Genomic DNA, 12,860 nt, shown 5'->3' on the forward strand with positions numbered 1-12,860 from the left:
TCCTCCTCCTCCTCCTCCTCACTACACCCAGATTTTTGTTGTAATTGATTTGACACAAACAAAAGTAAACACTGATAGCATTATATACATTTTTTCGAATGTTCTGAAGATAAATTGGTAATATTGTGGACAGCCAATGTGAAGGTCCATTTTTAGAGCTTGTGTTGTCCGTCAGGCATCCTGGACAGCAGCAGCAACGAGAGGCCGGACATCAGCTCCCTGCAGAGACGCATTAAGGTACCACTTCCTCCAACTAACACAGTGCTTACCTTATTCACACCTTATTCTATATACTCTCATTTATCAACTGTCCTCAGAAATGTTCCACTACAGTGAAAGATTCCACACACACACAGAATCCCCAGGGAACAGGCTGCACTTGAAATATCAGGCCTGTCTTTGTGTCCCTTGCAGAAAGTGACCCATGACATGGACATGTGCTACGGCATGATGGGAAGTCTGTTCCGCAGTGGATCCCGACAGACGCTGTTTGCCTCGCAGGTGATGCGCTACGCTGACCTTTACGCCGCCTCCTTCATCAACCTGCTATACTACCCCTTCAGCTACCTGTTCAGGGCGGCCCACGTGCTGGTGAGGCTCTCAGGCTCTGCGTCCATCTGGGTTAATAGTCTAGTTGCCAGCTTAGTAAACCCGGAAATGTAGAGTACTCCAACGTTTTATGTTAGAAATGTATAGTAGGGTCCCCAGCTCATAGAAACTGCCGGATGCTAACCTGCATATGTATGGCAATTTGTACAATTAGCGTTAATTAGCATTAATGGCATTATAACCTTTGTGGACAATAGTTACAGATAAAGAGTTCAATATATCTGGAGTGGGATTGGGGGTGATTGAGGATGCTGAATGCATTTCTGACATTTTTAGGGTAACCAGAAAATGCTGATATAGGGCTGATTTTGATTACATTTTTGAAGATTACAGGGACTCTGGATCATTTGGATTGGACAGATTGCCTATTTATTTGAATTGTCCACAGTAGAGGTAATCATTTTCATCTTGTGCTCTCTATATCCAATGGTTGCAAAGCACTACTCGTGGTAGTAAACATCAGCCCACCAGCAGTACATACTACCACTTTCTGGTGGAAACTGCAATTTTTCTATCCTGAAAATGTCAGAAATGGATTCAACATACTTATTAACCTCCAAAACCACTCCAAAATGTCCAAATCAGCCAAGCCATTTTCACTATTGTCCACATAGGCTATAATGGTAATTAATGATACCTAACGCAATTTATGCTTTTGTATAAATTGCAGATAATCAACATATGTTGCTGGGGACCCGTGCTATACATTTCTAACATCAACTTTGGGGTAGTCAACCTTTCCGGGTTCACTAAGCTAGCAACTAGACTATAAGGTGAAACTCTCCCCCTCAGATGCCCCATGAGTCCACGGTGGAGCACACCCACGTCAGCGTCATGGACACCGAGTCTCCGCTGGCAACACGCAACCGGCACGATGTGGACCTCAGAGATATAGTGTGCAAACGGCACCAGCTGACTCGGTCCGTCAGTGAGATCCAGCCCCCCCACTTCTTCCCTCAGCCCCCACAGGAGATCACACACTGCCACGATGAGGATGATGACGAGGAGGAGGAGGAGGAGGAGGAGGAGGAGGAGGAGGAGCAGTAGAGGGGGGTGAAGCATGCCTCTGCATATGAGGCATGACATGGTCCCGTCTCTTCCCTGCAGCCTGCACCTGTCCACGGGGAGAGAAAGCTGTTATTCTAGATGCATGTCTGTTAGGGTGAGATGAAGGCGAAGCCATGGTGACATTAAAGTGAAAGTGTTCAGGAGTCCTGTATACATGCACACATTGTGCTGTAAACGTCTCTATGCTGCTTTCCCCTGCTCCACAGTGTTCTCTGTACAACATGCTGACCCTAACGCTGCTGAGACTGCTACCTCAGGCATTTTAGAGACCATGTTCAGAAGATAACTGATGATGCATGTGTCCTCATCTGATGCACAGCAGGTGTTTGGAACATGGACCTGGGAAATGTAGGAACTTATTAACAGCACATCCAAGGGTGACTTTTGACTTGAAGGGTTGTCATTTGGTTATTTGGCACAGCACATGGATCACAAACGGTTCCTCTCCATAAGAGTTGTGTGTGCAGCAGAAGGTTTTTAAAAGTGTGTTTTTAAAGGTGAGGTGGATGGGAGGCTGCTAACACGGTATCACTAACATGGCAGCGGCTTAGAGAAACTCCCCCTACTTATTTCTGCCATATCCACCAGAATGTAAATGAAGTCTGTCTGTATTACGTGTTTCTTTTAAAGGGTAGTGCAGATATTACACCCTGCTTTATTTATCTCACATAGTTGGAATGAGAATGAATGTTAAAGTATATTTTGAACATCTGAAATGAGAGGTATGAAAGCTTTTCAGATAACAAAACTAATTGCATTTTGACAACCTCATAAATGATTGAGAACGGTTCAAATTTATATTAAGACAAAATATATGAGTTCGTTATGATATAAGTCTAAATTGTGTTCTTCAGAGCTATGAGTCAAACATAGAGTTACTGTGATATTTAGGTTAGCCTGCTGCTTTCAACTGTTACTGTAGTGTGAGAACCACACACACTGTGTACATGATGACAGTGGTGTATTTCAGTGGGGTGTATGGTCATGTGTTACTGCCTTTGCTTTAGAGGAGCTGTGATGTGAAGTCCTCTCTGCTGCAGTATTGATCTTGGACGGTTAGGAGCTGCTGCTGAACACTGATGTGCATTCTATCTGCTTGGGCCGCATATTTCTTTATTTGTATTTGTATGTCCTGCTGAAAGCTGATTGTTAAACATGTCCAGCCCCGCTGCAGCTTGTAATGTTATTCCTGCTATTTGAGTATGGGAGCAATAGCAGACTGTTGAAACTCAAAGGTTTATTTTTCTCTATTCTGTTTGCTGTCAGCTTTGATAATCACACATACTGTGTAAAGTGAACCAAATGAATGTTGTTGTTTTTTTCCCAGCCATATTTAATGCATGCTGCATTTATTCAGTTTATTTGAATTTATGTTGTGAAGATGAAGACTGTTGAAGGCAGCGATGCTGCAGTTCAGATGCTGTAAGTGAGTCTGTTTTTAATAAAGGTTCTCAACTGATATTGTAGGTCTGTTTTTCTCTCAAGTTCCCACATCTGTCAATGAGTGAACGTAGCTAATGTCTTCTGGCCTAGAGCTGCTGAGGAGCTGAACACCACCACAGATCCTCTTCTTCTACAGCTGTCCCCAGCTCTCCACCCAACCACAACCTTACTACACTGAACAAAATATAAACACTTTTGTTTTTGCTCCTATTTTTCATGAGGTGAACTCAAAGATCTAAAACATTTTCTATATACACAAAATAACCATTTCTCTCAAATATGTTCACAAATCTGCAAAAAATCTGTGATAGTGAGCACTTCTCCTTTCCCGAGATAATCCATCCCACCTCACAGGTGTGGCATATCAAGATGCTGATTAGACAGCATGATTATTGCACAGGTGTGCCTTAGGCTGGCCAAAATAAAAGGCCACTCTGAAACGTGCAGTTTTGCTTTATTGGGGGGGTCCGAAAACCAGGCAGTATCTGGTGTGAGGGGTAGGATTAGGATTAGGGTTAGGGTAATGTTGTGAATCGAGTGGCCCATGGTGGTGGTGGGGTTATGGTATGGGCAGGCATATGTTATGGACGACGAACACAGGCCACTCGATTCACAACATTACCCTAACCCTCACACCAGATACTGGATAAATGGTTATTTTGTGTAGAAAATGTTTTAGATCGTTGAGTTCATCTCATGAAAAATGGGAGCAAAAACAAAAGTGTTGCGTTTATATTTTTGTTCAGTGTAGTTTGGCCATCTTATATTTGTGTATGAACTAGGCATATGGAGACATTTGATTAAAAGGTTATACAATGGTGGTGTTGTGCAGCAGAGGGAGCTGAATGCTGCGCTGACGAGACAGATGTGAAGCATATTGAAGGTTTCTCATTTCTCTAATTCCCCTCCTCAACTCCTATCCTCGTGTCTTAGTCCCGCCCACAGGAGATGTGAGCGGAGGAGTCGAGGAGGGGAGACGAGGAGAGAGGAGTGGAAGCAGCAGAAGGTTAGAGAAATGAGAACTCCTCTCCTCTGAGCGGTCATTTTAAAGAGACGTCCATTAATGATGACAGGAGGCACAGCAGCCCTCTGTCTGATGGACAGATGTGTTCATGACCAGGAGGAAGCACCACAGGGGCCGAGGAGGGTGGTACCGCAGGCGAGGGCCGGGCAACGGAACGGGCCGTCGTAAGGGGGCCGCAGGAGAGGGTAGGGGCCCTAACAAGGGCGAGGGCATCTCCACCGGGGGGCAGGCCAAGGAACGGGCCGTCGTAAGGGCAGGCATTGTGGCGAACGAAGAAAACATCCGCCAGCCGCAGAAAGCTGGTTCGCTGTGCTGCGACGTGGGGACGGGTGTGAATATCCCGGTGGTCCCCAGCAGGGAGGAGCGCTGCCCGGTCGCAGGCGAGCGTGCAGCAGCGGCGGGCACGAAGTCCTCGGGAGGAAGGAGCGGTATCCCTGGCAGGAGCAGTCTCCCTGGGAGGAAGGAGCCTTGGACAGGGGAGAGGCGAGGCGGGGTCCAGAAGTGCGCCACCCAGGCGCTCTGATGACAGCGTGGGCGACGTCCGGAGCCGCCGTAGAGGCGAACCGTGAGCCGCGGTTAGAGGAGAGGCCAGGCAAGGTCCAGAAGTGCGCCACCCATGGGCGATGAAGGCGTGGGTCACGTCGAAGCTGTTGGCGAGGGAAGAGGCCAGACAGGGTCCCGAAGCGCGCCACCCTGATGAAAGCATGGGCGAAGTCGGCGAAGTCCGAAACTGTCGAGGCGAGACGGGGTCCAGAAGTGCGCCACCACCCAGGCGCCGATGAAAACCGTGGGGCGGACGCCGAAACCGCCGTCGAGGTGGTGAAAAGCGAGGAGAGTGTCCACACGAGGTCAACCGTCTGATCGAACCTCCTCTCAAGCACCGGAAAAAGCTCAAAAGGGTCGTCCTGTCCACGACCAAAAACAGGTGGCGAAATTGTGAGAGGATCCACACGAGGGTCAACCAAAAGGGTTAACAGTCAGATGTTAACAACGTCGTTAGCCGTTAGCTGTTAGTCGTTCGGTAGCTGCTAGCTGTTAGCCGTCGTTGTTAGCCGTCAGCTGTTAGCCGTTGTTAGCCGGTAGCTGTCGTTGTTAGCCATCAGTTGTAGTTGTTAGCCGTTAGCTGTTAGCCGTTGTTAGTCGTTAGCTGTCAGCTGATAGCCGTTATTCGATGTTGTCGGCCCTGGAGTCTCTGCCAGGCGGCGTGCCTCTACCAGGAAAGGTGCCGCTGCGTGTAGTGGCCAGCACCTCAGGGGTAAATCGCCGGGCGGCCAGGAAGAACCGGTCAGCTTCTTCGGCTAAAGCGCGGGGCTCCACACTAGCCGTGTTGGCGAGCGCAGTCTGGACATGCGGCTGCATGTCACGAAGAAACAGTTCCATGAAAAAGAAATCGGGCTCTTCCGTACCTAACAGGTCGTGTATCGTCTCCATGTGGTCGAAAGGCTTGCTGTCTCCCAGTGCCGAAACGATGTGGGAATGGCGAGCATGGATATCAGAGGCGGATTTAGGATTGGGGGGGGGGTGCAGGGGTACAGTGCTATTTTTTATATGTGGGGGGTGGACCAAACATCCTTTAAGGGGGTCGTCGCCTCCTCTCGGGGGGTCCGGGGGCATGCTCCCCCGGGAAGATTTTTTTTTAAATATTGAAGTTGAAAGCATCAATCTGGTGCACTTTGAGAGCAACATTAACCCTACCTTAATAACACCTTAAAGCGGACAAAAGGCACTGGAAAACACTCATTAACACCCTTTAATGAAGCAAACTAATGCCTTAACTCACTCAAATAGTCGTTTACTTATTAAGGTGAAACGAATGTGCGTAGAGTTTTAAAGGATGCGGATAGTCTCACCTTGATTCTGGCGCATTGCTTATCGTTTTATAGATCTATTCTCATCCACCATCTTTGTTTGTGACGTAAAGAGTGTAACGGCCCGTCCACACTGCGGCGTGCGTTGACGCTTGCCGGCGGGCGTGTCTGACACTCGACCAACAACCAATCACATGAATCTCCCGCCCCTGACACACAAGCAGCGGTTTGATTGGCTAGAGCTTGTACTGGCATATGATTCGATTGGCTGACGCTTCTGCCGAGGCGTCAAAAGTTGAGCATTGCTCAACTTTTGCAGCGAGCCACGCCAGCAACGCTCCGCGTCGCTTCCCACGATGCAGTTCAGCTAAAAGTGACGTCACCCCATTCAAAGTGAATGGGCAGAAGCGTTGGAAGCTTCAACGCACGCCGCTGTGTGGACGGGCCGTAAGGGTCACGTTTCTGAATCGGACACTCTGAGTGGATGCAGTCACAGCCAATCGGAGTCTGATTCAGAGGGTTGCCTGTCAGTTCTGTTGTTATGTGTACTGAAACGAGAGTCGGTATAATTACACGCGTGAAAACAAAATAAAAATTGGAATACGTTATTTTAGTGTCTTGAAAGTAGACTGAGTTATGAAGGGTTAACGTTACATCTTAGGATAATTTTTAGTCATGTTCTGTATACATACTAACATAAGGGTATACTTAGTGTGGTTACTCCATGTTTACTAGCTATAACATTAACGTTACATCGCTCTTTTTCACTTCTTACTCAGTCAGCCAGAGATATCACCATTAGATTCACAAACCTGAAACATCATCCATTTCTTGACTGCTGGTGATGACATTGTTGTCAGCTGCTGATACTGCTGCTGCTGCAGCTTGTGGCCTGCTTCGATGACGATAACTTTCTAATATCCATAACTGTATAGGCTATTAGCTTAAAACTCGTCAGGCACTAGGAAGGATCACTTCTTCTTCAGGGCAGGCTACGCAGTACGCAGGCTAATGTCCCACAGTGGTTGCCTCTCTGGTGGACTCCGGTACTGCACATTACTCCCGAGACGTTTTTTAAAAAAAAATGTTTTTAAAAATAATTTAAATTTTTTTTTTAAGTGAAACATCCGGGGCTTTTCAGAAAACATCCGGGGCTTGAGCCCAAGTAGCCACCCCCTAGCGCCGCCACTGATGGATATGTAGCACATTTTAAATATACTTAATGACTGACTGAATGGAAATGACAATAAATGAAAATGTAAAACGAAAAAGCGATCATGACAATGTATCCAATAATGAATAAAATATTTTTTGACCACTTGTTGTTCAGATATATCACATATTTGTAAACTAAATGATACATTAATTTAAACAAAACACAGTATAAACTGAGGAGTGACTCTCGTGAGTTTCATGTGTTTTCTTCACTCCGTTGGGAAACTGCTCTCATGTCAAGAAGCAACAGATCAGTGCATGCGCTGCATCGTCCAATCAGTGAGCGATACACAGTAAGGGGGGCGGGGCGAGTGTCTGAGGATTTCACCGGAGGATGGTCTGGTAGTTCCTCGATTATCGCTCCTCCGTTATCACTCCTCGATCCTCCGGCACAAATAAGGCCATCGGGACGCTACTCAAGATGGCGCAGACAAATCAACTTCCGATGAAACCGAGACCGAGGAGCGAGGAAAATAAAAATAACCGAAGTGAGACGCAGCCTTGCTCTGGAGGCTTGACTGCATGAGACGTTGAAATCTCGCGGGACAAAGAAGCCAGCAGCCTTGAGAGCGAGGCGGAGCAGTTTCTCTCCACGGGCTGCGGAAGCGAAATGCTTGATGGGAAACGACTCGCTGGTATCTCGAGCTGAGCGCTCATTGGTGGTTTTTACCCCGTGCTGCTGATGAAACTCTCCAATTGGCTCGGCAAAAGTTTTTTGTTGTTTTGTGTCAGTTTTACGTCGCCACATCCATTCCCATTTGTCATCATTGTTCCACAATGTTTATCATCATGAAATTAATATCTATATATGTTATACTATACTTGCACTGTTTACCGTTTTAATACTTTATATATCTTAGCATATTCATACACACTGTTCATACTGCTCTCAGGCTGCTGTGTATATCTAGTGTATTCATACCCCTCACTGTTTATTCATCATTCAAATTAATTCTATATTTTATTCTGTAGATTGTGTACATTACTTTTCACTTTACTGCTTGTTGCACCTGGTTAGAAGTTAAAGTGCATTTCGTTGTCTCAGTACCTGTAATATGTGCAATAACAATCAAGTTTAATCTAATCTTGAGCAGGAACAAATGTATTTAGTGTACATTGTGTACAGTGTGCATCTGGACCCGGTGACAACATTACCTATTGACGCAGCAACCACTGTAAGTTATATTCTTGTTTAATTAGACTTCTCGGTTTCATTTATTCGACTCTGTATAATTGTTACTGTAGCTAAAACGGCTAATCGCTTTTGAGAGATTTTAAATCTCAGATCTGCTCAGGCGAAACCTGCTTTACAGCTCTCAGCACTCAAGCCTGCATTATTAACATAGGCAGGGCCAGTCTATTGATTGCGTGAAGTAGAACTGCGTGACTCAGTCATCCTTTAGCTCAAAAAGCATTTAAATACCGCATTTAGAAACTGATGAACTCAGTGTGCATCTGGACCCGGTGACAACATTACCTATTGACGCAGCAACCACTGTAAGTTATATTCTTGTTTAATTAGACTTCTCGGTTTCATTTATTCGACTCTGTATAATTGTTACTGTAGCTAAAACGGCTAAATCGCTTTTGAGAGATTTTAAATCTCAGATCTGCTCAGGCGAAACCTGCTTTACAGCTCTCAGCACTCAAGCCTGCATTATTAACATAGGCAGGGCCAGTCTATTGATTGCGTGAAGTAGAACTGCGTGACTCAGTCATCCTTTAGCTCAAAAGCATTTAAATACCGCATTTAGAAACTGATGAACTCAGTGTGCATCTGGACCCGGTGACAACATTACCTATTGACGCAGCAACCACTGTAAGTTATATTCTTGTTTAATTAGACTTCTCGGTTTCATTTATTCGACTCTGTATAATTGTTACTGTAGCTAAAACGGCTAAATCGCTTTTGAGAGATTTTAAATCTCAGATCTGCTCAGGCGAAACCTGCTTTACAGCTCTCAGCACTCAAGCCTGCATTATTAACATAGGCAGGGCCAGTCTATTGATTGCGTGAAGTAGAACTGCGTGACTCAGTCATCCTTTAGCTCAAAAAGCATTTAAATACCGCATTTAGAAACTGATGAACTCAGTGTGCATCTGGACCCGGTGACAACATTACCTATTGACGCAGCAACCACTGTAAGTTATATTCTTGTTTAATTAGACTTCTCGGTTTCATTTATTCGACTCTGTATAATTGTTACTGTAGCTAAAACGGCTAAATCGCTTTTGAGAGATTTTAAATCTCAGATCTGCTCAGGCGAAACCTGCTTTACAGCTCTCAGCACTCAAGCCTGCATTATTAACATAGGCAGGGCCAGTCTATTGATTGCGTGAAGTAGAACTGCGTGACTCAGTCATCCTTTAGCTCAAAAAGCATTTAAATACCGCATTTAGAAACTGATGAACTCAGTGTGCATCTGGACCCGGTGACAACATTACCTATTGACGCAGCAACCACTGTAAGTTATATTCTTGTTTAATTAGACTTCTCGGTTTCATTTATTCGACTCTGTATAATTGTTACTGTAGCTAAAACGGCTAAATCGCTTTAGAGAGATTTTAAATCTCAGATCTGCTCAGGCGACACCTGCTTTACAGCTCTCAGCACTCAAGCCTGCATTATTAACATAGGCAGGGCCAGTCTATTGATTGCGTGAAGTAGAACTGCGTGACTCAGTCATCCTTTAGCTCAAAAAGCATTTAAATACCGCATTTAGAAACTGATGAACTCAGTGTGCATCTGGACCCGGTGACAACATTACCTATTGACGCAGCAACCACTGTAAGTTATATTCTTGTTTAATTAGACTTCTCGGTTTCATTTATTCGACTCTGTATAATTGTTACTGTAGCTAACACGGCTAAATCGCTTTTGAGAGATTTTAAATCTCAGATCTGCTCAGGCGAAACCTGCTTTACAGCTCTCAGCACTCAAGCCTGCATTATTAACATAGGCAGGGCCAGTCTATTGATTGCGTGAAGTAGAACTGCGTGACTCAGTCATCCTTTAGCTCAAAAAGCATTTAAATACCGCATTTAGAAACTGATGAACTCAGTGTGCATCTGGACCCGGTGACAACATTACCTATTGACGCAGCAACCACTGTAAGTTATATTCTTGTTTAATTAGACTTCTCGGTTTCATTTATTCGACTCTGTATAATTGTTACTGTAGCTAAAACGGCTAAATCGCTTTTGAGAGATTTTAAATCTCAGATCTGCTCAGGCGAAACCTGCTTTACAGCTCTCAGCACTCAAGCCTGCATTATTAACATAGGCAGGGCCAGTCTATTGATTGCGTGAAGTAGAACTGCGTGACTCAGTCATCCTTTAGCTCAAAAAGCATTTAAATACCGCATTTAGAAACTGATGAACTCAGTGTGCATCTGGACCCGGTGACAACATTACCTATTGACGCAGCAACCACTGTAAGTTATATTCTTGTTTAATTAGACTTCTCGGTTTCATTTATTCGACTCTGTATAATTGTTACTGTAGCTAAAACGGCTCTAAATCGCTTTTGAGAGATTTTAAATCTCAGATCTGCTCAGGCGAAACCTGCTTTACAGCTCTCAGCACTCAAGCCTGCATTATTAACATAGGCAGGGCCAGTCTATTGTCGCCCATCAGCTGTAGATAGTTAACTAATTAACTTCAGCTGTGAGAACTGAGCAATCAGGCGTCCATTTCGGGTAGCTCTTTCCTGGAGCGGCAGCTTCAGCGGCAGACAGGCTAAGACTGACAAAGACTGACAAAGACATTAGAGTCCTACGGGAGTCACGAGGGAGGCAAAGAGGAGGCAAATCCTACTTTGATTGAGCTAAGTATCGTTGGCGTTTTTAATTTTTACTTTTGTTGTTTAGCCCCTCATGCTATAATCATGTGTATTTTCTCCATTCCTGTTCATGTGTCTTCTCGCAATTATCACTGGCCCCGTGTATCTCCTAATCGATATAACCGGCCTGCTCTCGTCTATCCCACGTGCTCCACTGAGATCCATCATCTAGTTTCAGGTGGCCTGTGGAACTGCCAGTCAGCTGTTCCTAAGGCTGACTTCATCTCTGGCTACACCTCCCTGCAGTCTCTGGATTTCCTTGCTCTCACTGAGACCTGGATTACTCCATCCAACACATCCACCCCAGCAGCTCTCTCCACTGCATATTCCTTCTCCCATACACCCAGACCCACTGGCAGAGGAGGTGGCACTGGTCTCCTGCTCTCTCCCAAATGGAGCTTTTCCCTCTTCAAGCTACCTAACTTTACTCCTTCCACCTTTGAGTTCCATGCCGTCACAGTAACCCATCCTATACAGTTAACCATTGTTGTTCTCTACCGTCCACCAGGCGCCTTGGGGGACTTCTTGGAGGAATTAGATCATCTCCTCTCACACATCCCTGAAACTGGCCCTCCCGCTGTACTTCTCGGAGACTTCAACCTCCAGATGGGGAAGATAGACGAACTAACATCTCTGTTAACCGCCTTTGCTTTCTCACTCTCTCCGTCCCCACCGACTCATAAAGCTGGCAATGTCCTTGATCTCATATTCTCAAGGAACTGCGCTACTTCTAACCTCTCTGTAAACCCGCTCCACACATCCGATCACTTCTTCATTTCATTCTCTCTATCCCTTTCCAAACATAACAAACTAATCTCTTCCCATCCTACACTTGTCCGCCGTAACCTTCGCTCCCTCTCTCCCTCTACCTTTGCCTCGTCGGTGCTCTCAGCCCTCCCTTCCTCTGATTCGTTCCAACTACTGCCTCCAAACTCTGCTGCAGAAACTCTCCTCTCTACTCTCTCATCCACTCTGGACTCGCTCTGTCCTCTGACATCTCGGCAGGCTCGTCAGTCCCCTCCGGCTCCCTGGCTAAATGATGCACTGCGTGCTAATAGAACCGTCCTTAGGGCAGCAGAGCGGAAATGGTGGAAATCCAAACACCGTGACGACCTCCTAACCTATCAAGCTCTCCTCTCCTCTTTCTCTGCTTCGATCTCTCAGGCAAAAGCACTTTCTTTCAAGATAAGATCCAATCTTCCTATTCCAATCCTAAAAAACTATTTTCCATCTTCTCCACCCTCTTGGACCCTCCAAAAGCTCCTCCCCCCTCCTCACTTCTGTCAAGCGACTTTGTTACCCACTTTGAAAAAAAGGTTAATGATATTCGCTCTTCTTTTTCTGACTCACCTTTACTCACCGCTGGGTCACCAGACCTTCCTTCCACCAACACACTAACCTCCTTTTCCCCTCTCTCTCCAAGTGAGGTTCTTACCCTCATTACCTCTGCCCGCCCTACCACCTGTCCTCTGGACCCTATCCCTTCAAACCTCCTTCAGACTATCGCTCCTGATATTCTACCGTTTCTCACCCATTTCATCAACACTTCTCTAACTTCTGGTCACTTTCCAAACAGTCTCAAGGAGGCAAGAGTAAACCCTCTCCTAAAGAAACCCACTCTCAACCCGTCTGATGTTATAAACTACAGGCCTGTCTCTCTCCTCCCGTTCCTGTCTAAATCACTTGAACGCGCTGTCTTTAAACAACTCTCCTGTTATCTCAATCAGAACAACCTTCTGGATCCGCACCAGTCTGGTTTCAAGGCAGGTCACTCCACAGAAACTGCTCTCATTGCTGTCACGGAGGAACTTCACACTGCCAAAACTGCATCCCTCTCCTCTGTCATCATCCT

At 45.7% G+C, this 12,860-nt stretch overlaps 1 protein-coding gene across 1 annotated transcript in view; it reads left to right on the plus strand.

Annotated features, from left to right (window-relative positions):
- Positions 1-3,138, plus strand: part of LOC117532442 (cytosolic purine 5'-nucleotidase-like) — a 15,037-nt gene extending 11,899 nt beyond the window's left edge. Inside the window, exons 16-18 of the mRNA XM_034195785.1 lie at positions 157-237; positions 415-591; positions 1,402-3,138. Coding sequence (XP_034051676.1) covers positions 157-237; positions 415-591; positions 1,402-1,656 — 513 coding nt within the window. The 3' untranslated portion in view covers positions 1,657-3,138. The remainder of the gene's footprint in view (positions 1-156; positions 238-414; positions 592-1,401) is intronic.
- The last annotated feature ends 9,722 nt before the right edge of the window (positions 3,139-12,860 follow it).

This window comes from Gymnodraco acuticeps, unplaced genomic scaffold (genome assembly GCF_902827175.1).
Source record: "Gymnodraco acuticeps unplaced genomic scaffold, fGymAcu1.1, whole genome shotgun sequence".
Lineage (NCBI taxonomy): Eukaryota > Metazoa > Chordata > Actinopteri > Perciformes > Bathydraconidae > Gymnodraco > Gymnodraco acuticeps.